The sequence below is a fragment of the Hypoxylon fragiforme genome (genome assembly GCF_022984875.1).
Source record: "Hypoxylon fragiforme strain CBS 206.31 chromosome Unknown GGS25scaffold_5, whole genome shotgun sequence".
Lineage (NCBI taxonomy): Eukaryota > Fungi > Ascomycota > Sordariomycetes > Xylariales > Hypoxylaceae > Hypoxylon > Hypoxylon fragiforme.
In genome coordinates this window covers 2,490,959-2,514,685 of record NW_026054760.1, presented here as the reverse complement: position 1 = coordinate 2,514,685, position 23,727 = coordinate 2,490,959, and the positions used below count along the sequence as shown (strand labels likewise).

General features: G+C 49.7%; 8 protein-coding genes across 8 annotated transcripts; 3 read left to right on the top strand and 5 right to left on the bottom strand.

Annotated features, from left to right (window-relative positions):
- The first annotated feature begins 3,704 nt into the window (after nucleotides 1–3,704).
- Nucleotides 3,705–5,478, top strand: GGS25DRAFT_289252 (FAS1 domain-containing protein). The gene is made up of 4 exons (XM_049257543.1): nucleotides 3,705–4,082; nucleotides 4,133–4,467; nucleotides 4,524–4,951; nucleotides 5,035–5,478. The coding sequence occupies exons 1-4, from the start codon at nucleotides 3,971–3,973 to the stop codon at nucleotides 5,297–5,299; spliced, it is 1,140 nt and encodes a 379-aa protein (XP_049116882.1). The 5' UTR covers nucleotides 3,705–3,970; the 3' UTR covers nucleotides 5,300–5,478.
- A 5-nt stretch (nucleotides 5,479–5,483) lies between these two features.
- On the bottom strand, nucleotides 5,484–7,846 carry GGS25DRAFT_289018 (proline-specific permease). The gene has a single exon (XM_049257542.1). The coding sequence runs from the start codon at nucleotides 7,317–7,319 to the stop codon at nucleotides 5,658–5,660; it is 1,662 nt and encodes a 553-aa protein (XP_049116881.1). The 5' UTR covers nucleotides 7,320–7,846; the 3' UTR covers nucleotides 5,484–5,657.
- Nucleotides 7,567–9,910, bottom strand: GGS25DRAFT_531755 (fructosyl amino acid oxidase; the record flags this gene model as incomplete). Its single annotated transcript, XM_049265520.1, has 6 exons — nucleotides 7,567–8,367; nucleotides 8,521–8,829; nucleotides 8,900–9,006; nucleotides 9,063–9,222; nucleotides 9,283–9,551; nucleotides 9,629–9,910. The coding sequence occupies 6 exons, from the start codon at nucleotides 9,908–9,910 to the stop codon at nucleotides 8,187–8,189; spliced, it is 1,308 nt and encodes a 435-aa protein (XP_049116880.1). The 3' UTR covers nucleotides 7,567–8,186.
- A 1,448-nt stretch (nucleotides 9,911–11,358) lies between these two features.
- Nucleotides 11,359–13,296, top strand: GGS25DRAFT_521905 (MFS general substrate transporter; the record flags this gene model as incomplete). The annotated part of the gene is made up of 8 exons (XM_049264135.1): nucleotides 11,359–11,642; nucleotides 11,732–11,888; nucleotides 11,954–12,117; nucleotides 12,186–12,269; nucleotides 12,321–12,497; nucleotides 12,558–12,641; nucleotides 12,702–13,088; nucleotides 13,149–13,296. 8 exons carry the CDS (start codon nucleotides 11,359–11,361, stop codon nucleotides 13,294–13,296), a joined length of 1,485 nt encoding a protein of 494 aa, XP_049116879.1.
- Nucleotides 13,297–13,753: 457 nt separating this feature from the next.
- On the bottom strand, nucleotides 13,754–14,869 carry GGS25DRAFT_521904 (cyclin-like protein; the record flags this gene model as incomplete). The annotated part of the gene is made up of 2 exons (XM_049264134.1): nucleotides 13,754–13,996; nucleotides 14,054–14,869. 2 exons carry the CDS (start codon nucleotides 14,867–14,869, stop codon nucleotides 13,754–13,756), a joined length of 1,059 nt encoding a protein of 352 aa, XP_049116878.1.
- An 895-nt stretch (nucleotides 14,870–15,764) lies between these two features.
- Nucleotides 15,765–17,215, top strand: GGS25DRAFT_491418 (alpha/beta-hydrolase). Its single transcript, XM_049261092.1, has one exon. The coding sequence runs from the start codon at nucleotides 16,056–16,058 to the stop codon at nucleotides 17,028–17,030; it is 975 nt and encodes a 324-aa protein (XP_049116877.1). The 5' UTR covers nucleotides 15,765–16,055; the 3' UTR covers nucleotides 17,031–17,215.
- A 531-nt stretch (nucleotides 17,216–17,746) lies between these two features.
- Nucleotides 17,747–18,659, bottom strand: GGS25DRAFT_491417 (uncharacterized protein). Its single transcript, XM_049261091.1, has one exon. It carries the CDS (start codon nucleotides 18,386–18,388, stop codon nucleotides 18,089–18,091), a length of 300 nt encoding a protein of 99 aa, XP_049116876.1. The 5' UTR covers nucleotides 18,389–18,659; the 3' UTR covers nucleotides 17,747–18,088.
- Nucleotides 18,660–19,065: 406 nt separating this feature from the next.
- Nucleotides 19,066–23,059, bottom strand: GGS25DRAFT_491414 (Retinoic acid induced 16-like protein-domain-containing protein). Its single transcript, XM_049261090.1, has 4 exons — nucleotides 22,758–23,059; nucleotides 22,543–22,656; nucleotides 21,492–22,429; nucleotides 19,066–21,432 (listed from the first exon to the last, which is right to left on the bottom strand). The coding sequence occupies exons 1-4, from the start codon at nucleotides 22,764–22,766 to the stop codon at nucleotides 19,653–19,655; spliced, it is 2,841 nt and encodes a 946-aa protein (XP_049116875.1). The 5' UTR covers nucleotides 22,767–23,059; the 3' UTR covers nucleotides 19,066–19,652.
- Between the last annotated feature and the right edge of the window lie 668 nt (nucleotides 23,060–23,727).

Genomic DNA, 23,727 nt, shown 5'->3' with positions numbered 1-23,727 from the left:
ACATAGTATGTGATCTATGTAGAAACATCAGATCCATTCATGCGAGATTCAAAGCGACCAAACGAAAATGTACGAAAAGATCGCCCACCATCGAAAATATGGGTACCTAGGTAGTTCCCTAGACTAGCTCTCCTCCTCGCTGAGAGATATAAGTAATGGAGATGTTCACCTTGGCGCGGGGATTCGCAACCAAACTGTACTATTCAAGGCAAAATTCCCGCGGCTTGCGTATGGCACCCTGTATCGCTTCCTGTCCTCGATGTGCAACACTGCAACGTGCAGCAAGCCGAGCTGTGGCTCCGGGTGGTCCGTGAAGACAGCGCCGACGAGCTCGCCGGGCCAGGGCTCCCGAGGTCATCCCAGCGCTCGCGCAATGAAATCATGTCCACGAACCCATCTCTGTCTAGGTGAACAACCGTTGTATTATGAAGCCATAGCACATTAGATCTATAACGCACAGCTCATCGACCTGATTAATATGTCCTTATCTTGGCATTTGCGAATCTCGAAGGCCTTTACGACTTCTGCTTAGTTTCTTTCAGTCAAGTACGTCGACCATTGCTTCGTGGTGGACCTAGGTTAGACATTACATCGAGGAAGCAAGCGAGCAAACAAGCAAGCAAGCAAGCTTTCACACATCAATCTGGGAACCATGTGGATTCGAAAGCGTCTCCAAAACTCCACAACTCCACAAACCCCAAGGTCCCCAACGCACTATCCTTCCCCATACTTGGAGAAATCCGACTAGCGTAGTGAAGTTCGACATTTGTCCAGCCTTGGCTCCCAGTACTAGCCAGCATTTTCTCCTCGTCTAAATGAAGAAGGCCCTTTTCGAACGAACGTTGCCGGTTCTGACAAGCCGCTAGTATGGATGTGCGGTAGCGGTTTCGGTGACGATTTCCCATGTGCCAGGTGACTAACCTAAACGCCGGTAGCAACGGTATAGTTCAGATATAAAGCTTCTACTGGCCATGGCTCTAGCACATCTAGATCTAGCAACCCCCTGGGTACATTGGCTTTATCAGATCCCGAGAACGCTATAATACCTAGGTATGTAAGCTTCCGAGTGGTGCGAGGTTGGACAGCGGCTTCGACGTCATAGACAGGCTGTCGGATGGATAGGTACGCCCATGTTATATGTCTCTGTCGTTGGCGATGGGCAACTACCATTAGGCGGTTGCGCATCGAAGTGTAGAATAATGCGGGATGCAGAAGCCAATATCCCGGTGGCAGCTCTGTGGCGGCCTGAGCAGAGTGTTGTTCCCCCATTCCAAAACCCGCGGGAGGCTACGGGGTCATCTGGCCTGCCTTTTCAGCCCAGCACTTGCAAGAACCGTCTGGCTTCAAGTTTACCCACCTTCTCGCCGCATACGGTTGCGTGAATATGTTGGGGCATTTGTAGAAGAAGGGTTTGGCGTGAAGATGGTTATAAGTCGCCGATAAGTTGGGAAGTCAGTTGGCCTTTTCAACGGGAACAGAGGTGAACTGAAGTTGATGGACATTATAATTTTCTAGAGACGTGGAGGTCGAGGTCGAAGAAATCATTCCGGAGAGTAACATTCTAACGTTTCTATAAGGACGGCTCTGCCCTTACTTATAGGTAACCTAGTGCAGTCGGAATCAACTGGCAGCACACCCAATATACCTGCGTAGGTAGGTACCTATATGTGTAAGCACTTCGGTGGCATGCACCTACATACATACCTATGCAAAGGAAAATATCTATAAAACATGGCAGGAATGGGAGATTTTTACCTCAGAGTTTTTCAGCCCCCTAACCTAGGTAGGTAGTATATATCTCCATTGGCACCGCGCAACTCGAATATGACCAACACTGCGAGCTCGAGGGTACCTAGTCACGATGTTCTTAGTACCCACCCCCCTGACATATAAACAACCGGTGGCGGCATTTTGTTCTGTCACTGCTTGGCCCCAAAACCAGCGGCGAGGCCGATACGGTATCAGATCCTGCTACTAAGGCTTTGGATGCGGCGTCGGCTTGCACATGTTCGTGGAGGTGCCTAGTTCAAGCAGCACTAGACTCCGATCTCTTGCCTAGGTATCGGCGTGTCGCTCGTCAGTATTTTCTCAAGCATTCGGGGGTTCTGTCATCATAAAGTCGCAAGCGTCCGTCTTGAACAACGAACCCATGGCGAATCTTCATCTCAAGTTGCAACAAAGTTGTCGTGGCAGATAGAACGGATTTCTGATTAATGTTGCCTGGCTGGTACCTTGAAGAGTGTTTGAAGTGGTAATTTGCAGTCTTCAAGTGCTGTGTTTTATGTACCAGCCATGTACTTCGTACATTTGCGGCAATGTAGTGTACCTTGTACTCTTCTGGAGCATTGAACGGACAGGCAGATGTCAGGAAGCAAACACATAGTACAAGCTACGGAGAGAAGTAGGAATATTCACTTATAGTAGAAGATTATGAGCCACCTCTATGTATTGTTTAGCAGCTAAAGCATCAAACGCCCGCGGGCTCATCAAGTGGTTCAGAATACGTTAGCGGCTTCCTACAGCGTAGAACGCCTCTCGACGTCCTCGTAAGGAGGGGGTGGATCTGTGATACGTGACACGTTGATATGATAGAAGAGGAGATGCATAAAAACATGCATGTAAGGAAAAAGAGCCAAGTCATGGTCAAGTGATGTTGTATAGCAACGGGAATATGTACATATGATGGTAGTAAGTACATAAGGCCTCTCTATATCACAATCGGATGAGTGTGGAAATACCAAAACCCCCTTTACCCGACTAAGATGACACTCGTCATGTAGGCCAAGACCCAGAGCTAAGCAGTTGTCGTTGTTTTTCTAACAACGAGATATCAAAGCCATTCAAGGTGGCATTACCATCCTACGTGATATCAATGGTGCGTACAATACCTAGTAGTATTGCAATATTATTGTCTTCTTAGGTCGCCGATGAATGCTACATGTCTATAACATGATAACCTCAGGAGCTGGCTATGCTAAATACCTAGCTAAGGTGCGTATAGGTAGACCACTTATGGACAATGTCTTGGTGGTTCGAGGGACTACGACGTCACGGTGTCTCAAGTGCGTACGAATCCAGAATCGCGGGCCGTGTAACGAATTTACCTGTCCAATGTAAGTCCTAAAATTCAATCCTTTATTCAATTCCGCCTCCTCCATGATGTACCAGGAGCTCGGAACGGGACAACATGCATAACCAAGCTTTGTCGATCATCTCCAGGTTTTATGCTCGATGGACAGATCTAAAATGCGGGGAGCATAACACTACTTCTGTTTCTCCATAGCTGGTGGCTTTCTATCAGCTAATCGGATCTTCTCTTGACGACATCGACTTACACGTAATCGAAGTCCAAGTATAAAAGTATTCACGAGTACTCCCTGGATCAACCTGAGTGCTAAAATACAGAAAGATACTCCTTGTTGACATATAAAGAACATCAATGATGAACCTCAATGTTGGAAGACGAAGCACAGTATAAAAATGGACCACAAGGAGACGCCAGGAGTTACTACTGGCTAGTATGCATCGTTTGTCTCAGCAGGTGCGAAGATGGTGAGTCCATCTGATGAAATGTGGCTGACCATTCGGATAAGACGGATTTAGCAAGGCAGTATAAGTCGCCCTTTACTGACATTTGCCTCGTCATCAGCAGCTTACGAGGCACAAGAAGCTGGCTGTGAGGCGATCTTGATTGGCCTCATAGATGTCTTGGCCCTGTTCTCAACATCATGACTTCATCAGGTCTTTGTTCTAAACAACAACCCCGCGATGGTGACCGTCTGCAGCCATGGAGGGTCCGGCTTTAAATGCAGGACGTTGCCTCCAGCTTCTTCTTGTTGTTCTGTGAAACAATTCTCGTTAAAAATCGAGGAGATACCTGCTGCAGCTGTACTGCATCTCATCTGAATATCATAATATCGGTGTTTATATGATCCTGTCGCTACCTTAGGTTCCATACCCAGCAATCACGATGCAGTACAAGACACCTCTCCTACTAGCATTGGCTTCTGTGGCCTCTGCCCAGACACCGAGTTTGACCGATGCTCTCGGATCTCAGAACTCGAGTCTGTCGTCTCTAAGCGGTATGCTGAATTGCTTCCATTGTCTCAAGCCCCTAACTAACATTTCATAGCTCTCATCGCATCCGACTCTTCATTCGCCGATGCCTTGAACAACTTACATAATATTACCATCTTGGCCCCCAGCAATGATGCTCTAAACGCTCTGAACGATAGCACTTCGTTGCTGACCAATCCGGGATACCTCCAAGCATTGTTGAGTTATCATGTCCTGAACGGCACACATCTGGACTCGAGCTTTGGCAACGACTCCGTGTTCATCCGGACACAACTGACCAACTCGACTTACACCAATGTCACCGGTGGCCAAGTAGTTGAAGCCCGGCTCAACGATAATAACGTGACGTTCTTCAGCGCATTGAAGGAGAATGCCTCCGTCATCACACCGGTTAGTTTACCAGCTGACTCAACCCAACACGAACATTGATTACTGACAAGTCATAGAACATCAACTTTACCGGTGGCACCATTCACATCATCGACAATCTCCTAGTAATCCCCCAGAACGTGACAGAGACCTTGTCCAACGCGAACCTCACCGCAGCTGAAGGCGCCATCAACGCTGCCAACCTGACAGACTCGCTTGCAAACACGCACGACATCACCATCTTCGCGCCCAACAACGATGCGTTTGATGCCATCGGCAATCTCGTCGCTAACTTCAGCTCAGACCAGCTGACCAGCGTCATCGGCTACCACGTCATCAACGGCTCCGTAGCCTACAGCAGCCAGCTATCAAATACATCTGTACAAGCCGTTAACGGCCAGAACCTCACCATCACTGTGATCGATGGCACGGTATACGTCAATTCCGCCAAGGTCACTGTCCCCGATATCCTCATCGAGAATGGTGTCGTACACGTGATTGACGGGTAAGTTTCCCCTATCTGCCTACACCCTCATCACCGCCCAAAATATCTACTTAGGTAAACTGTCGCTGACGGTCGGTTCACAGAGTTCTAAACCCAGACAACGCCTCTGCTACCCCCGACACCACGGCCACAACCACCGCGCCAGCTTTCTCCGGTGCAAGCACTGGCACCGACGGCGTTCCCTTCACCAGTGGAGTCACCACACCTACCACCACATTCCCTGCTGCCACATCGGCGGGAGGTTCGGAAACGACTTCGAGCTCCGAGGGCGCGGCAGTCCCCAAGCAGACCGGTGCCATTGGTGCTGCCGCGCTTTTCGGCGGTGCTGTTATCTTTGCCAATCTATAAGGACTTGGCATAAGCTATATCTTGGAGTAAAGATGTTTAAATGAAGTAAGACGAGGTCATGAAAAATCGTCGGTTGGGAGAAGGGGGATTAATAATGGGGCTTTCATTGCACCTGTATTGTAGTTATCCCCGGTGCAACTCTTTATACACCTGTTACCTAAATACACGCTTATTTGTGACATATATGGGGTGGGGGGTTTCCCCTACGGTAGGTAGTATCATATAACGCATTATTATGTCGTTATTGAGTTCCTCAATGAACAACGTTCTCACCCCTTTATACTCAGACCTTCCCTCACCACAAAGAAGTGAAATTAAGAGCATAAAGTAGAAATAATCTTTTTCGCCAAGGTAAATATCAAGCAATCCAAAACCACACCCTCTCCAACCAATTCCTCGGCACCGGCTCCTTCCACGTCCCCTCCAGCCGATCCACCTCCGCCTTCCCGCTCCAGAGATCCATATCCCCCAGCTTAACCATCTTCGTCCCCTTCACAAACTTATACCCCAGGAACAACGCCGCGAAGATCGGTATATCGATATACGGCGGCACGAAAGTCTTCGCGCTGAACTTGCCGGGGAAAAAGGCATCATACCCGTTAAAAAACGCGACCACGAGACAGAAACAGATCGCGAAGTACGCGAGGAACGGCTGGAAGGGCGATTTGTACGGCAGCGTGTCCCGCGATATCCCGTTATACCGCAGGCCGTGGTAGAAGCGGAGGTAGGTCAGGCAGATGGACGCCCACACGATCAGCGTCGAGACGGCCGAGATGTTGGAGAACCAGAAGAACACCTCTTCGCCCTGGTGGTCGAGGTTCATGTAGCTCAGCAGACTCAGCGCCGTCGTCGCAGCCACACACGCATACGGGACGCCCCACCTCTCGTACCTGAGGAATCTCGGGGCTTTCCCATCCAGCGCCGCAGCATACAGCACGCGCGTCGACGCATAGAAGAACGAGTTCCCCGCGGACCACGCCGACGTCAGCACCACCGCGTTGATAATCGACGGCAGGACCCTGATCCCGCCATTCTCAATGGCAATGACGAACGGCGACGCGGCGGCGCCCGGGGCCTCGGCCGCGATGGCGTCGAGCAGGCGGGCGTCGCGCGAGGACACGCACAGGGTGACGAGGAAGACGGCGAGGACGTAGAACAGCGCGATGCGCCAGAAGACGCGGCGGACGGCCTTGGGGATGTTGCGCCGCGGGTCCGCGGTCTCGCCGCTCGCAACCACCACCATCTCGCTGCCGCCGTACGAGAACGTCGCCTGGATGAAGACCTTCCCGAACGCGAGAAACCGCCCCGCCGCCCCCGCCGCCAGGTACGCGTTCATCGGCCCCGGGTCGTCCCAGTACCTGAACCCGATGCGCTCCCCGCCGGGCGCGCCGCCGAGCGTGATGACGAGCATGAGCAGGATCAGCCCGACGATGGTGGTCAGCTTTACCGCGCCGAAGACGAACTCGGCCTCCCCGTACACGCGCACGGGGAAGCAGTTCACGAGGACCATGGCGAGGAAGAAGACGGTGATGAGCGCGGCCTTGGGGATGCTGTTGGGCCAGTAGTCGACGACGACGACGGAGACGGTGACCTCGAGGGGGCACCCGATCGCCAGCTGGTACCAGTAGTTCCAGCCGAGCACGAAGCCGAGCGCCTCGTCGACGTAGCGGCCCGCGTACACCGGCACCGCGCCCGGGAGCGGGAGGTAGGTCGCCATCTCGCCGAGGCTGTGCACGACGCAGTACACGTTGAGCGCCGTGATCAGGTATGCCAGGAACGTGGACAAGGGCCCCGCGAGGGAGAGCACTTGCCCGCTGCCGACGAAGAGGCCGGTGCCGATTGCGCCCGACAGCGCCATGAACTGCACGTGCCGCGACTTGAGCCTCCGGTCGAGCGTGCCGACGTTGCGGTTTTCTTGCTGCTGCTGCTGCGACGAGGCTTTTAGGTCGTCCCCCATCGCGTCGGCTTCCTGGTTCGCTTTCGTCTCCCCCCTCTTGGACCCTGTTTCTATATCCGCCATTGGTAGGTACCTAAGTCTGCATATGCGAGTTCTGCGATATGCGCCTTACGGTGGGTTGGGTGTATGGTATGTGAATACCAATACTCCCCTCCTAAAATCCAAAATATAATCTATCTAGGTAGGTAGGGAATAGGGAGTAGGCTGAAGCATTGTCCCCAGATATAGGTAGATAGGAGAACTCGTGCAGTATTAAATCTACTCCGCACGCGCTGGCTGCATACCCGTGCCATCGTGGGGAGTTGGCACATATTGCCCTTTTAGGGAGGTGGCTAGAGGGGGGGGGGGGTTGATGCGATACTACGCTGATAGGTGCTTACCTAGTAAATATCGTTGCAGGCCATGGCGAGGTCACACGGCCGTTTGATGGTGCGTATTATAGTTACCAAAACGTCGGAAACGATTACCTTGGGGCTGGCAGGTAGCGTACTTCCACGGATGCTAACGGCCAAAGCTCGAGAGCTGAGTTGACGGGTTTTGGTTCATTAGTCCTGGCGTTTATCGTGTAGATAAAATAATTTTCCATGATAAAAAAATATCAGCTTCCAAGGGATCTTTGAAGGGATTCATGCCGAGCCGCCAAGACTGTAAGGGTGCTTGCATCGTGGTAGGGCACGGGAACGTTGCTATCTTTTTCTTTTTCTTTTTCTTCCCTTTCTGATACGGCACGAAAGAGGCGTCGCAGTGCAGTCCTACATGTAAGTTCGTAGATACCTGAATCATCATAACTTCGGTGAAACACTCAGCGATTTCCTTCATCACCGTTACTTCATCAAACATACCTATGTACCCACCCATCTATATACACACACGTACAACACTTCCAAAGGGTATACCAACCTCTCTCCTCTCCTCACATCATGCTTCAGATCACGCATCATGATTCCACCCAGGCATATCCGCCAGATCTTTCGCGGGCGCCCCGCGCTTTGACCTGAGCGCATCGCCGCCAGGCCGCCACCTCCACGCCTGCACGAACTTGTCGTCCAGGCTGCCCTCGATCAGCTCGACGACGTGCTTTCCGATGTTCGGGAGGAGTTTGAAGGTGTGTCTGTGATTATGGTGGGTAAACGTTAGCGTGGGAGTTTTGTTAGATATTAGATATCTCCGACAAAACAAAATGATTCGTTGTAGTTAAGTTATGTCCCGGATTTGGATTGGGTGGGTATGTAAGAGAGAGAGGGAGGTAGGAAAGGCAACGCACCCGCTGTCCCCCGTCGCGAGGATAAAGTTCTTCCACCTCGGATGCTCGCAGATCAGGAGGGCCGTGTCCGCCGTATCAGTGCACCAGCACAGCGCCCGGTTAAACAGTTCCTTGTCCGCGAAGCGCGGGAGGAACGTCGCGATGGCTCTGCGGATGCCCTTCTCCGATGCGTCGGGGTACGTGTCTGTGGGGTGCTTTGCGTGAGAGCGGGGGACCGAGACGGGCTTGGGCTTCTCGGCGCCGTAGGGCTGGTGCTGCTTGAACCGCGTGAAGCCGGGGAACTCGTCGCACACTTTGATCACGCCGTTTCTGGGTACCCGTTAGCACGTTCTGTCAAAAAGAAAAAAACCCAATGTCTTTTTAAAGGGGTGGCGCGTACTCGTTGGGCTCGAAGAAGAACCCGACGTCGCCATTATACACCACAGGCGTGTCCTTGTATGCGGCAGCTTCTTCAGGCGTCAGCTGCATCATGGCATATACCCAGGCCTAATGTTGGCGATTAGCAGATTTTTTTCCCCATAAAGGGTTCTTGCCATGCTCACCTTCGAACAACACTGGTCTTCCAAATCCACCAACGCCGGGCTCCAAGCTCCGGTAGCCAAAACCACCTTGTCGGCGTAGTACTTCGTCCCGTCCACCGTCTCCAGCCCAACACACGTCGTCCCACCTTCCTTGAAAAGCGGTTGCTTGAAGGATCCCGCCCTGCGAAGTCCGTTAGCAAACCCATAGCCGTGTAATCGACGCATTTGGGCTTCCGCTTACCCTCCGAATCCAAACTTGACTCCCTGCTTGCGCAGCTCCTCTCCGATCGCATTGATCGCCTTGGCCGCAGCTAGCCAGCCGCCATCCTTGCAGAATATCGCTTTCCAGCCCTGGATCTGGTCCCGCTCCAGCAGGGGCATCTTCGCCAGTATCTCGTCCTCGGTTTCCAGCCACTCGTTGGTCTTTTCTAGGTCATGGCCCGCTTTGAGGAGGGTCTCGTACTCTTCTCTGAGAGATGCGATGCCCTCTTCTGTTCTCTCGCAGTCAAGCTAGTCTACGTCAGTGTTAAGATTCTCCTCGTAAAAAAAAGCTCCCCCGGTAAAAGGAGGGAAAGAAATTGTGTTACCCTGCCGGTGTTGTGGAAGAACGGCTTGAACAGCTCGTCGTTCCTCCACATATCCCTAGCCTCGAGACTAAGCTGCAGGTCAACTTTATTCCGCAGCTGGATGCCCATGATCTTGTTGAGGTCGTTCCCAGCGGACTGCGCCGACGGAATGGGATACGTGTCGAGGACGGTGATGTTCGACGGCGTGTACCCATTCCGTACCAGGTGCAGCGCGGTGGAGGAGCCCATCGTGCCGCCTCCGCCGACGACGACGATCGTGGTGTTTGCGCGCGAAGTAGCCATTTTTCTTTTCGTCACGAATTTCTATAATATCCTCTAGTGTTTTCTCTAGAGTTCAGGTTCTAACTTTTATTGTCACTTGTGTTGTCAAACGCTTCTTCACATTGGCCCTGCAAGTTGCTCGTCTGTATATATATAAGTATGCTAGATGTATTTAGTCTAGAGGCTAAGTCGCAATCAGCAATTCTGAGTGGCACGATGTTGAGTTTAGAAAAAAAAAAGTCGACTGACCACCTCTAGAACTATATCTAGTATGGAGTCTCGGGCCCTAGGTCTGAGTAACGGCTCGGGTCCGGTCGGTGGCGGGGTTTTCTTGACTCCTAACTTCTCCGTTACGAGAGTTCGTCTATTAAATGGAGCCGTAGAGGAGTGTGGGACGATGATGATTGTAAGTAATCCGATGTTCGCCGTTATCTTTGCTGGTTCGCATCCGAGACTGTTAATATGTCCCAATATGTCCCAAATAGGAGTCTTGGTTGCGATACTTGGTATTCTCTATTACCGATGTACGGGTGTAGATACCACAGGACAAGCAATCGTGAGGCTCAAGAAACAAAACCAAGGTAATAGGTTAATTCATACCTACCCGTTTCTTGTTACTTGAATCTCTGCCGTAGATGGTATACTAAATATACTAGCTTTCAGATAGGTTGCTTCTCGGCCCTAGAGGCCCGACGATCGATGCTTAGCTACCTAGGCGAGTAATGGACCCGGGCTGTTATGGTTACCGAACTAGGACAAGTGAGATACGGGGGGAAAAGTCCCTGCAGGTCACTCCTAGCTGTTTCTCGTAGTCTATTAGCCCAATTGGTGTCGTATGATACGACACCACTCGTATCGGCCGGTATTGGCCCGTCAACCCTTTCACCTTCAAGGGATCAGACGCTAGAGCCCGGAGAACAAGACTAATAAGAGGTTCATTCTCCTGGGACTGCTATCATTTCCAGACCAGGTTTAATTCTACATGTCTGCATGGTAACGCGTGTTCCGAACTAGGAACCTGGGATTTTGTAGCTGTTCTATTCGAATAAATCTGTAGTAGACGATTGTCAATCCGTTCTCCTCGAGCAGGTCTCGGGTCCATGATATAACCACGCGTTATCTGATCCCTTCAGTAGATTGCCTAGTCCCTCCTTACCCCTGCCTAGATATCATAACGTAAATGCTTTCTCAGAAATCCGTGGGGCCCCAAGACGTCTTTACCCCAGTTTGATGCACAATCTCCATTGCCGCATACGGAATGGGAATCCACAGATTGGTGAAGCTGAACCTGATAAGCGACAAGGGAAGTATAGCTCCTTGGCATTAAGGTTCGCGATGCCTGGGGATGTATATATCTCGAAGGGATTCGCGTGCAAGCCCATGGAGACTTTTTCAACTTCAGCATTCCTAACTTGGCCCAGACAATTATAGCTGAAGGGGTAGTAGTTTGCCTACACAACATCAACATCATGTCGAATTTCGACGCGGCACCCCCTAATACTCATGCGGGTGGGAACGATAATGCCCTTCGGGGCCAAGGCTCACTTCCAATGAACCCGACTACCAACGCCGACGAAAGGGTTGACATGGGCGCATACAGAAAAGATGTTCCGCGATGGAAGCAAATCTACCAACACAGCTTGACGCAGATGCTGCTACTGAGTGTGCAGGCTTTCTGTGGGCCGGCTATGGCAGATGCTATTGCAGGCCTCGGCGGTGGTGGTTTGGCGACTCCTCAGACTTCCAACATAGCGTACGTTTTGCCGTTTCATCACTTCATCGTTGCATAAAGGAGCCCGTGAAGACTGAAGGGAGAGCTAATAGCTAACTTCAACTGGACAGTACCGCAATCAACTACGCTATGCTCGCTACAGTCTGTTTATTCGGCGGCCCGCTCGTGAACAAGTTGGGCACAAAGTGGGCGCTGGTCATTGGCGCCATGTCGTTCCCTATCCGCGGCTCGTCTTATTACTGCAACAGCAAGTTTGGTAATCAATGGGTAGGCAATTTTTGATCAGAACTTGTATAATCTTCGAATATGACTAATAGAGAAATCTCTGGCAGTATCTCATCTTCGGTGGCTTCGTTACGGGCATAGGTAGCGGATGTTGGTATGTTGCCGAGTCTGGATCCATTATGTCACTCGCACCGGCGAATTCCCGTGGCAAGTATCTCGCCCTATGGATTGTCGCCCGAAATCTTGGACAGCTAGTTGGAGGTGCTATCAAGTGAGTTTTTCGACCAGAAAGCCCCTTGAACAAGAAGTTCAAAATGCTAACTGACATCTTCCACTAAGCTTGTCTAAAAATCATGTCAAGGGCGTCACTGGCGGTGTCACGCCTGACACTTATGTCGCATTTTTAATTATCGAGAGTTTGGCGTGAGTAGTAACGAAGCGTACTTAAACTTGACGGCATGCTAATTCAATCAGGTTACCATTCGCCTTTCTTATATCACCTCTTGAGCACGTCGTCCGATCCGACGGGACACGCATTCTCGTCTCGGAGAAGCTCACATTTAAGCAGGAGACGAAACTCATCAAGTTTACCATGTCATCAAAGCTCATCCTGCTTTCGGCGCTTTGGGCAGTTTGGTCCTTCTTCTATAGGTGAGTGCTCGGCAGCCCAGATTCTTACTCATTGCAATTCTGAGCTAACCGATGATATAGCGGTACTTGGTCCACATACTTGGCAACATACTTCTCTGTTCGTTCTCGTGCCCTGTCATCGCTCATCTCGCCATTTTTCTGCATGTAAGTATTTCCCCTTTCGGCATTTGCCTTTTTAAAAGCCGATTTTAATCATGAACACAGCATCGGTTGCTTCGGCCTCGGATTCATCCTCGACATGAAATCCCTTAGCCAACGCCGTAGAGCGCAAGTTGGTCTATTTACTGTCGTCGTTGTTAACACGGGTGTGTACATCTGGTCAATCGTGATGCAAGCAAGATTCAACACCACGAATCCCGGGAAAATCGACTGGGACGAACCCCTCTACGCTTCCTCTTTCTTGCCATACTTCTTCGTCCAAACCACCGGTCCACTCTCGCAGTCGTACATGTACTGGCTTCTGTCCTCATTTGCTACAGATGCACAAGCAAATGTTCGCAACGGCGCTGCTTTTAGATGTCTCGAGGCGGTTGGCCAAGCCATCTCATACGGCATGAACACCCAAATAAAAACTAGCCCCATGATCGGATTGTACGTAATCTCAATTTCCTTCAACAAATGGTCGACCACCACGCTAACATACATATCTAGTTGTGTAACATTTGGTCTCATGGCAGCAGCTCTAGGGCCTATGCTAGCCCTAGTCAACTCTACGCCAGATCGTATTCCAGCTGATGTGATCCTAGAGGAACAAGAAATTCCGGAGAAGAAGCTCGCTGATTTCAAGGCGGAGGCATAGCCTGGTATATAGGTACCTAAGGGAGATTTGGGAAAGCTGTTATTAGCAAATTTAACGATTAATAGAGAAACTCGTGCTGTGTTTCTGTGGAATGGAGAAATATGTAATGCGTATTTCAATTCATGGCCATAATCTTTCGTCATTCGGATTGCGAAACCAGATTCGCGTCAATGATCTTTTTCTCGTCATATGATAATCGTCCTACCCCGATCAGCACAGTTACCTGATAGTTATACGTGCTGTGGTACATCATCAGCAAACGTCGTTTCCTGGGGGCCATGGTAGTTTATTACGTGCTATAAGCGAACTTCAGGACCCGAAATCGGTACGGTATCGTATAATCGTAAAACGGTGTCGGGGTTTCTGGGTCTCGGACGGGGTCGGAATTGCCGAACGATTTGCAAAATAAAATAATAGGACAATGGATCGTCGGTAGGAAGGAGGCTCGCGTTCATCGTCAAAGGGGTGGTCCGAAAATATCTTCTCCATTCGAAGCAACCTTTCGTCTCTTAGACTCGCGTTCTTCGTTGTTGCTATTTCCAAATACCTTCTCGTCTGCTTGAAGACCTGCTTTAGCCTTGGGCTTATGGGTTGCCTGCTCTCTTCGTGATTTCTGCAGTGCAACCAGGTCGACCCTATCTGGGTCTCGACACTTGGTGAGCTTCCTCCTAATAACTTTGATGGCCTTGGTGCTCTCGGCCTATTCTCACGGGGTCAGCGGGTAAATTGTTATGATCTTGTATCGAGGTGTACTTACGTCTGTCCAATATGTATTCATCTTCTCCGGCGGTTCTTTTTCTAGCATGGCCTTGCAGCCTTCTATCACACCCCATATCTTTTCCCTGGCAACTTCGCCTTGGCCAGTGAACGCTTCTCGCAGCATGCATTGCACCAACTCTTCGTCGGCTATAGCCATAGCTGCGTACATGATCTGGCTCGGTGTATAATGGAAGTAGACATCTGTAACCAATGGGCTGAACTTTAAGATGTCTCTTGTTCTCTTATGTGCTCTGTTTATCCTGTCATCGTCAAAATCGCCTAGTCTTCTCAATTCCATGATGGATCCTTCTAAGGCACGGAATGGATGTCGCACATCGAATGCGAAACGTATGCCCTGGCAAAGCACGTATTCGGCCGCAAGAATCATCTCGCCCGTCGTGTTTGGGAATATGTCGGCAATCTTTTGCACTCGTATGAAGGAGCCTTCCGCCTTGCAGCCGAAGAATAGACATGTCTTGATAAGTTCCTGTGGCGGGTAGGTCATAACACTGTTGGTGACATAGAAGCGTCGTAAAAAGGTGGCAGCGGTGGCTTGTATGTCGGTTGGCAGATGACAGTAGGGTGCAGCGCGTAGGAGCTCGAGGGTAAAGTGGTTCAAAATTTGGTATTCCTCGGCTGGGGTCAAGAAGTTTGGCAATGGGTCGACAGGTGTGTCTGAGGAACGAAGGCGATTAGAAATCTGGGTTTGTGCGAGAGAATTGGTGGTTTCTCGGAGACTGGCGAGGTGAGCAGGCGTGAAAGACCACAGCCGATATTGGCTGGACTGCCTGTACCTAGCATCCTCGGTTGCCATTGGAAGAATGGCAATCTTTATTTTCTTTTGTTAAACAGACCGAGTTAGTGTCCTTGTGAGGTGAGCATCCAAGTACGAGACTGGAAAATGAAGGTGTAGGAAGGTGAATTGATTCAATGTTGTTAAAAGAAGAAAGGCCAAGAATCAAAAAGGAAAGAAGCACATGCAGCTTTGGAGCTTGGGACACATTAACTTTCAGCTGGCAGTTGGCAGCTGGCAACAGGTGTCGGAGGAAACTCGGTTTATCTACCTAGGTAATCGAGACCCACTTACCGGTTGTGCCCCTCCCCCCTATTTCTCTACCTAGGGTAGCTCACTATTTTTTCATACAAACACATAAACAAGACTTAGTTGTTCAGAATTTCAGAAACTCTCATCTAGTATTTTGTATGTGCTCATTGCTCAATTACTACGAGTTTCATTAATATACTACCCAAGCTGCCTATATAACACCTGATATTAAGTACTTGTCACGAAGCAGAACCTAGAAGGCGCAGAACAGCATTGTTGTTAGAGGGAGTCTGATGGAACAATTGCTTTGTTGTTAAAAACACTTGGAGAGCTGTATCAACTACATAGTATGTATCTTTGAATGTATTGTATGATACAATACAAAGTTACCTTCGAGTTACTATTTCCAGGTACAGTTAACTGCTAAAGGCTAAACCTTGGGGGAAATATTTCGAATGCACTGATCTTGATTCTGCCAATCCATCTCGTTTCAATGTTCTATCGTGTTGACTGTGGTAAATCAATCATTGAAGTCTATTTTAGGTAGGCAACTAGCCTAGGGTATATTCCCATCAATCAGCAAGTCTCCGATTCGACACTGAGTTAGGACTATACGGATTTTATGACATTGATCGGACTAGCTCGGAAAACAGCACCCAAGTAAGACTCCGAGCGGCCAAACCGTTAGGTTAGAATAATCTCCAGGGTCAAGTTTCCAACAATTCGGTAATAAAATGTAAACCACGATTCTTAAGTCCATTAATAAGGCCGTATTTGATGGTATTTCTGCCTTTGAAGTCGTGTATATAGTATGTGTATATAATGTCCCAATTCCAGTAGGTATCAAAGGATTGCGAGAGAATCAGTTGCACTCGAGCCAGGCATCAACAGTATTAAGTAGCTACTGTAATAGATATTTACTATAATTTCACCAACTTAATTCTCTCCCACAGCCATGCGCTCTCACGACCACGCCCTCATCGGGGACGCCGCGCACATCCCCGTCAACCCCCCCACCCCCGTCTTAACATTCAGCCCCATCGTCCTCCCCTACCCATCCCGTCCCGTCAACCTCGACATCAAAGTATCAGCGCCATCCACCGGCGCCTCCCTCCCCATCATCCTCCTCTCCCACGGCCAAGGCCGCAGCAACAACCTCAACTCCCTCGAAGGCTACACGCCGCTCGCCGAGTTTTGGGCCGCCCATGGCTTCGTCGTAATCCAGCCCACGCACCTGTCCTCCATGTCTCTTAGACTCGAGGCGCCGGAGGACAACACGTACTTCTGGAAAGACCGCGCGCAGGACATGGTCCGCATCCTCGACCAGCTCGACGCCATCGAGGCCGCCGTCCCGGGGCTGCAGGGACGGCTGGACCGCACGAGAGTGGCTGTCGCGGGGCACTCGCTTGGCGCGTGGACGGCGTCCATGCTGCTGGGTGCCACTAACACCGACCCCCGCGATGGCTCGGTGACGGAGTCGTTCGAGAGGCGCATCAAGGCCGGCGTAATACTGACCGGCACAGGCAACGCCGGCTCGGACCTCTCCGACATGGGACACGCCATGGTTCCCTTCTACGGGCCCGATTTCAGCTCCATGCACACGCCCGCCTTGGTCGTCTGTGGCACCGAGGATGTGAGCCCGCACCTGACGACGCGCGGCGCGGACTGGCATGCGGACTGCTACCACCTGTCCCCGGGACCGAAAGACTTGCTGTGGGTTAAAGGTTCCGGGCACATTCTTGGTGGCATATCAGGCTGGGATGCCGTGGAGACGACGGATGAGAGCCCGGAGCGGGTGGGACTGGTCCAGAGGATGACGCTGGCGTATCTGAGAAGTGCGCTTTGTGACGGAGATAAGTCTTGGGATGAGGCGAGCCAGGCGCTGGAGAAGATTGAGCGGCTAGGGACCACTGAGAAAAAGGGCAAATGAGCAAGGTGAAGAAGGAAAGCTGGAATGAGATCTTGGGTGCAAAGTTTGCGTTTGCATTGATAGCTGATGCATGTGCTTCTCATTTTTATGTACATACCTCACCACTCATTAGAAGCTCATTAAAACTACTTTCATTTGTGAATTTATGCGAGTAGAGCGCTGTTCAACTTGAAGGTTGATTTTACGGCATACAATGACGCATCTCAGTAGGTGACTAAAAGTAGTATTATTCTATACACCACCTAGGCAGCGAGCAAGCATAACTCTAGATATACGTGCGGCTCACCATTACCATCTCACGTATCACAGCATCCATTTTTAGTCCGTCATCCGTCAAGGTTCGGGGGGGGTTTGCTGTTTAATCGGCCCCACCATAGCGCCCCTTTTCTACTTGGCCCGGTCGTGGCATCCCGTACCCAGTAGTTCGCTCGTAACTCAAGATTTCTGCATTCCAACAACTAATTAGAAAGAATTATACTATTTATACACCTCATATCCCTCCTTCGCATATTTACCCCAATAGCGACGCGACTTAATGAAACCAAAACAAGCATTACACCCAGCGTTCAGGCGCCTCTGTCGTAGTGTAGGCCAACCAGGCCACTTGACTAAAACGGAAGTTCACTCAACGCTGATTGGCCAGCGTCAACTCTCCCGCTGAATTTTCATCTCCCACATACATACTACTTATTAGGAGCCATCAAATGCTTTAGGGTGGAATGTAAAAACCGTTCGGGAAAGTCTCATCGCTACTAGGAGTATTGCATACTATATTGTGACACGCATGTAGGGTTCACGTAGCTGGCTTATTTATTTATTTCATTTTGTCAGCTGTCTATCTTGCTATGTACAAGGACTGATGAAGCCAACGGACAGTCATCTCGTTCTTTGTATGGCATCTCTCTTCTCCTTTTGTACCAATTTCCTAGAGGCTAGATAGATACTTTACATGCATACTGGACAAAACTCGCCCAAAAAAGTAAGGATATCGCCCCTTCTCACCTCAGCACCAGAGCCAACCTACGCAGTACCTACCTACCTACCTAGGTAGTGCCCATTCAACCCTTCGCCAAAACCTCCCCATAGCACCCATTACACCACAGCTGCTCCCACCACCCCTCCCGCACCACCACCAACTTCGCCGTCTTGTCCTTCTGGCAGCGCCCACACGTAAACTTATGCGATTTATCTAGTCTGTACTGCTGCATGCCGCCGCGCGGAGGGAAGGTCTTGGCGATTGTGAACTGGGGCGGCACAGCTTCTGCACTCCCCTTTTGGGCAGAGGAGGGCGGTGGCGACGATGATAAGGGCTGTTGCTGCTGTTGTTGTTGGTCAGCGGCTCTGTTGCCGGAGGACATTGTAACTAGGTATAGGGGAGGTGTAGGCAACGAGGCTGTTCGGTGAGTGTTGGCTTGAAGGTAGGTAGGCAACAGCAAGTAAAATCAGGTGGTTCATTCAACAAGGGGTGTCTAGGTGTACCCGTTAGAAGTGAGTAAGTATGAGGCTCCCTTCTATGGTAGGTGGATGGATATAGGCTTAGATTGATTGATAAACTGAATATCTCTTTACCTACATAAAAGGGGCGGATATCTCAATCCTTATATATCTATTGGCTACGATGGCTACAAGTGAGCCAAAGTAGCCAAAACAAAGTGGGGTAAATTTCTAAATTTTGTCACAACTCCGTTTTCCACACGAAGTGCAAAAAGCACACGGCAAGCAAGGATCGGATAGGGACGTATTGTCCGTTACGGCAACTGGCATCTGCGGGCGGGAAGACCTGCACTGCATGTACAAGCACCTACGGCGTCATGCATCATGAGGTTTCACTCTGCCCCCCCAACCCGTTAGCCATTTATCCCAATCACAGTTCAACATCAACAATGCCGTTACACTGCGCCAGCCAACATTCTGAAACTTAAGGTAGGTGCCTACGATTTCTGCCCGATCAGTCAGTGTGACTCCTACTCCGCGCTGGTCAGTTGGCAGTCCCAGACAAAGAGAAAAGGGGGAGCAGCCTGACAGTGAGACGATGTCGAGGTATAAACAATTTATTTTGTAACCGATTTCTGCCATATACATATACTTACTTCCCCTATTAGGGAGGCTATTTACAAGATCAGCAGTTTCCCCTCAACCCCCCAAGCTCGGCGACCCATGCCCACCGAGAATTTGGTACGATTGATGTAGGTTAGGTGCCTAGGTAGGTAGCTATCTCTTGAAGACATCAAGGCAATTGTAAAAGACGTAAGGGTCGGGACTTGCCCCGGACAAAAGAAATAGGATGCGATAAAGTGGTATCTATCATGGTTGTAGTAAGTCGAGACAGAACACAGAACAGAAAAGAAGAAAAAGAAATACTTCGGAAGAACAAAGCCAAATACAATTACTCCCCGAGACTTCTATATGTGTAATCGCGACTCGCCATATCAATGCAAATGTAGTGCTGCTCTCCCTCGCAGCCCCTCCCCCCCCGACAATTCTAATGAGGCGCAGCGTTCTGCTACCGATATACATGGTGCAAGTAGGGTATTCTTCAGGCTCTCTCCGAAAGACAAGTCAAACCAAAATTGCCATCACTTGTGATGGTTATGTAAATCAATCATCAAACCTTACAATAACCTAAGCAAACTTGACTTCTTCGAATAAGCCCGCCCGAACTTGGATCAAGCTCGCCAATTCTAACAAGAATTGCTGATAGATAATAACATTAGTTAAAATATGCGAGACCGAAGCCGTCTTGGCTTCAGGGGGAGTTTCGGGCGGCGTCGGAGCAATAGACGTGTTATCAACTTCACTATTGTTATCACCATCCTGTTCTTCCGCGGGCTCTTCTCCTTTACTTCTGTTAATTTGCTGTTCATCCATTTCTGACGAGTCATGGGACTTTTCTCGTTCAAAGTCTAGTGGAATCGGCTCGAGCTTTTGTGGCGGTAGATTGACCTGTCGGTTAAGTATGCCTTGATCAACCGCCGCGAATGCAGTAAGTTGACTGATTACTGGACTATCCCGTTCGGAATGGTGGCTTCCTGGTGAAAAGGATCGTACCACTCCAGCCTTAGTCGGACTGTCATAGTTCGACGAAGTCGCAAGCCCATACCCACCCGGAAAATTGGACCCTGTACTTGCACTCGAACCTCGCATTGTATCATTTCGCTCACGTGGAGTTGGGGTTCCGAGCTCAGACAATATCCTCTGTGCGAAGCCCTCAAGTGCACTAGGCCGCGTCGGCGACGTCCCGCGGGAATCGGTTTGGCTTGCTTGGTCCGGCATGGAGGCCCCCGTCGTGGAACGCTGTCGGGCGCTCGTTGGGTTTGGAACGATGGCGTCAGCCGTCATGAAGGCCTCACGACGTTGCTGTAAAAGGTCGTCGAATCTCGGGACCGAACCTCGAAAATACTCAACCTGGTCTGCAAGAGACTCCAAAACATTCAGTATACGGGGAAGAGTTGATGCTTGCCATGCGGGTCGACGACGACATCTAACAATTGCCTGCAACTTCTCATATTCGGCAAATGATGGAACTGAAGTATCTAAAGGTGAGGACGCGGATTCATCCGCATCCTCGTCGTAAGAATACCCCCTCGGGTGACGGAGGAGCCATCCTTCCACAGATATGTAACCACAGACGGTCAGGTCAATGATCGTCTCTGTCGCCGATAAATTCATCTCGACGGGGTTGATAAAGAATGTTTCGAGAAGATCTAGAATGCTGTTAAAGAGAGGGTCATTTGCACTAAGTGTATGTGGCGGTACATCCCGAGGAGCACCGGGCAAGCTATCAGGAATAGCGGGCAATTTGTGGTTGTTTGTTGAAAGCCTTGGTGCTACAAGCTTGAGAGAGCACGGATGACCTTCTACTCGTGCCATGCTATCCTTCAAGATGTTATCGTAGACCTCATCGAAGTTGTCCTGTCCTCCAACAGCCCCGGCTAGAGTTGTGAGGAATTCGACCTCTTGCTGGTGGGCGCCTATAGTCCTACGCGAAGTATCACTATCAATGCTCTCGGTGTGAAGCAGCGTGGTGGTCGCATATCGGTGGTGCCGCTTAAGGATCGCCGCTACGAGTTGAAGCGTCACACACACAGTCTGCTGGTTTCGAGACTTCAGACCTGAGTGAATTAAATCGACTAAATTAAACAGGAGAGGTGTGTAGCTAGTTTCGACTTTAGTAGCCATCATGCTGGCAAGATCCATTGATTTCCGTTTTCTTGCAGCGCTCACAGACGGCTCGGCAGTAAAAGCGTCTGCTGATTCCGAATCGGGAAGAGCTAGTAGATAATGGAGAACGAGGTTGATCATGTCGGGATGGTCTAACGTCTCCAGTATGCGTCGAAGATAAGTTAAAACAGCAACTGATGAGCCTCCATCGACATCAGATGACTCCAAAAGAGAAGGGTACCTATTCACGGTCAGCATGCTCGTTGTCTACAGTTACCCAGAATTAGATATTGTACTCACAATAACTGCTGTAAGAAGATGACCTGAAAATGTTCAAGGAGTGTTGACTTGACTTCCACTGATCGACAGTGGTTCAGAACGTCCTGCCAAAATAATAAATGGGAAAGGAAGGTGTCCAGGTGTAACTGGAAGTCTGGACTACAGGAGCTAACAATTTCAAAGGTTGATGTAGGATGCTCATAATCGGAGAGAGCGAGAACTGGAGGGAGGTATTCTGTAGGGTGGTCGATAACAAGCTTTCGACTGAGCTGACTATACAAGGCCCCAAGTCCAGTAGCCATTAGGGTCGAAAGGTCACTTTCCACAATCCATTGCTCAAGAGCGATAGAAGACGAGGCCGCTTCGATGATGTAGAGCAGACCAGTTCGAGCAAAGTCGCCGATTTTCCCCTCATGATGTATATAGTCCATCAACAAATAAAAGAGAGGGAAATCTTGCTTCTGAGTTCTACCAGCGAACTTTTCTCTCGGGTCCTTAGTTTTGTCATCGTCAGGACGGGGTTCGGTGCGGGACTTGAACCAGACGGGAAGGATATCAGGTTCGAGTCGAATCTTGGTGGTGATGTTGAAGGCGAGTTCGACGACCTTTACTTCAGTATCCGGCCCAAGTCGGATGCTATTGGCGCCAGTGATACGGACTAGAAGATTAGTCAAGCTCGCAGAAAAGGCTTCATTCTCGACGAAACCTTCCTCCTCACTCTCGATGAGGGTGGCGAAGAATAGAACGGCTTCTTTAATGATCCATTCGTTATAAGAAGACGTTGCTATTTTGGCAATCGGAACATAAATCTGTTTGGTGGCAGAGAAAGCTATGCAGGGATGGGGTAGCGGTCGGCGAGACTCGTCAGAAAGAAAGTTGGTGAGGGCCTGGAGTCGGATTTCGAGATTCTCGGCAGCGTCCTCGTCCCTCGAGAGGTTTGCACAATTTCGCCATATTTGCTATAGCCACGTGTGAGTTATCCGGCCAGATACGGTTGTAGATGCCGAGGCATAGATCGATCACCTGAGCAGAGCAGTAGGCAGGTAGGTAGATAGATGCTTATAAAACTGACCAGTAGTTGACCATATTCTTTCTCGTACCGTTGGCGGCGCCTTATGGGATCCCGAGCAGCATCCTTGCTGGAGCTTCCCGAGGACAAGCGGGTGTTTGCTATGAGGCGCGACCACTGCAACTAATGGTTAGCAAGACTCGGTCGCGAAAAGTAGCGAAAAGTAGGAAGGTGACAAGTGAAAAAAGGATCAAAGCTTCAAATTAAGAAAAACTAACAAAGTCCATAGCGTCATGAGAGACATTTCTCGGAAAAATTGGTTAATAAAAGAAAGTATCAAAACAGTCGAACCTCATGAAGAGGTCTTGATCTAATTGAGTTTCCGCATTAATGACCGTCCAAAATCCGATGCCCAAGATGTTTCTTCCTGATCTAGGCGACTAGGGTTATCCTTGTCCATTCAATGCCAGCTCACTCACTGGTTCAATGGTTGCTTTCGAGTCCAGCAGGTCCAGTCACTAACTAACTATTGGAGGTGAGGCTTGGCTAGGTGCATAGGCAGTACATAGTACGATGTACAATACATTACGGCGTAATAGACGTTCAATGACGGGGGCTCTGTGGCTTTAACAGGCTATTACGTTTTAAGCCAAGTTCAATGTTTAAAGTAAAGACCCATATTTCAAGATTCTCTCAAACGTGCACAACGTTGGTAGGTAACTTTTACATAAGGTGCTAAAGGTGTTAAAGGTGCTAAACCCAAGTTACTTCAGAAACCCATTTATTGTTGATGCATGTATTCACATGAATTATTTATATCTTCACCCCTACAAACATCTGCTTGAATGACTTGACCTACCTAGGTAAGCTAAAAGAATTCAAAGAAAATAGGAATAACGGTCCACATTAGCCCACTTACTCGGCACTTTCGGGTCTCAGCTACAACTCAGCTACAACAATTGATCCGTCCTGTCGGGATCTAATCCTTGACAACTGACCTCAAAAGGCCGTCTACAATCCAGCTATGATGTAATATTCGAATTATCAACTACCGAGGTATGTAACGAAGGGGTAGATCATTCTGTATACCGAATACTCTTTGGATTTAGTTGAATGGGTATATTATTTTCCTATGTTATTGAAAAGAGTTAACAGTTGTACATACGTCAAAATATACAAGTGAGGCTAACATGAAGACTCAGCCCCCCACTTTATCAGGTACGCCTTTCTTTCACCGACAGACCGAGT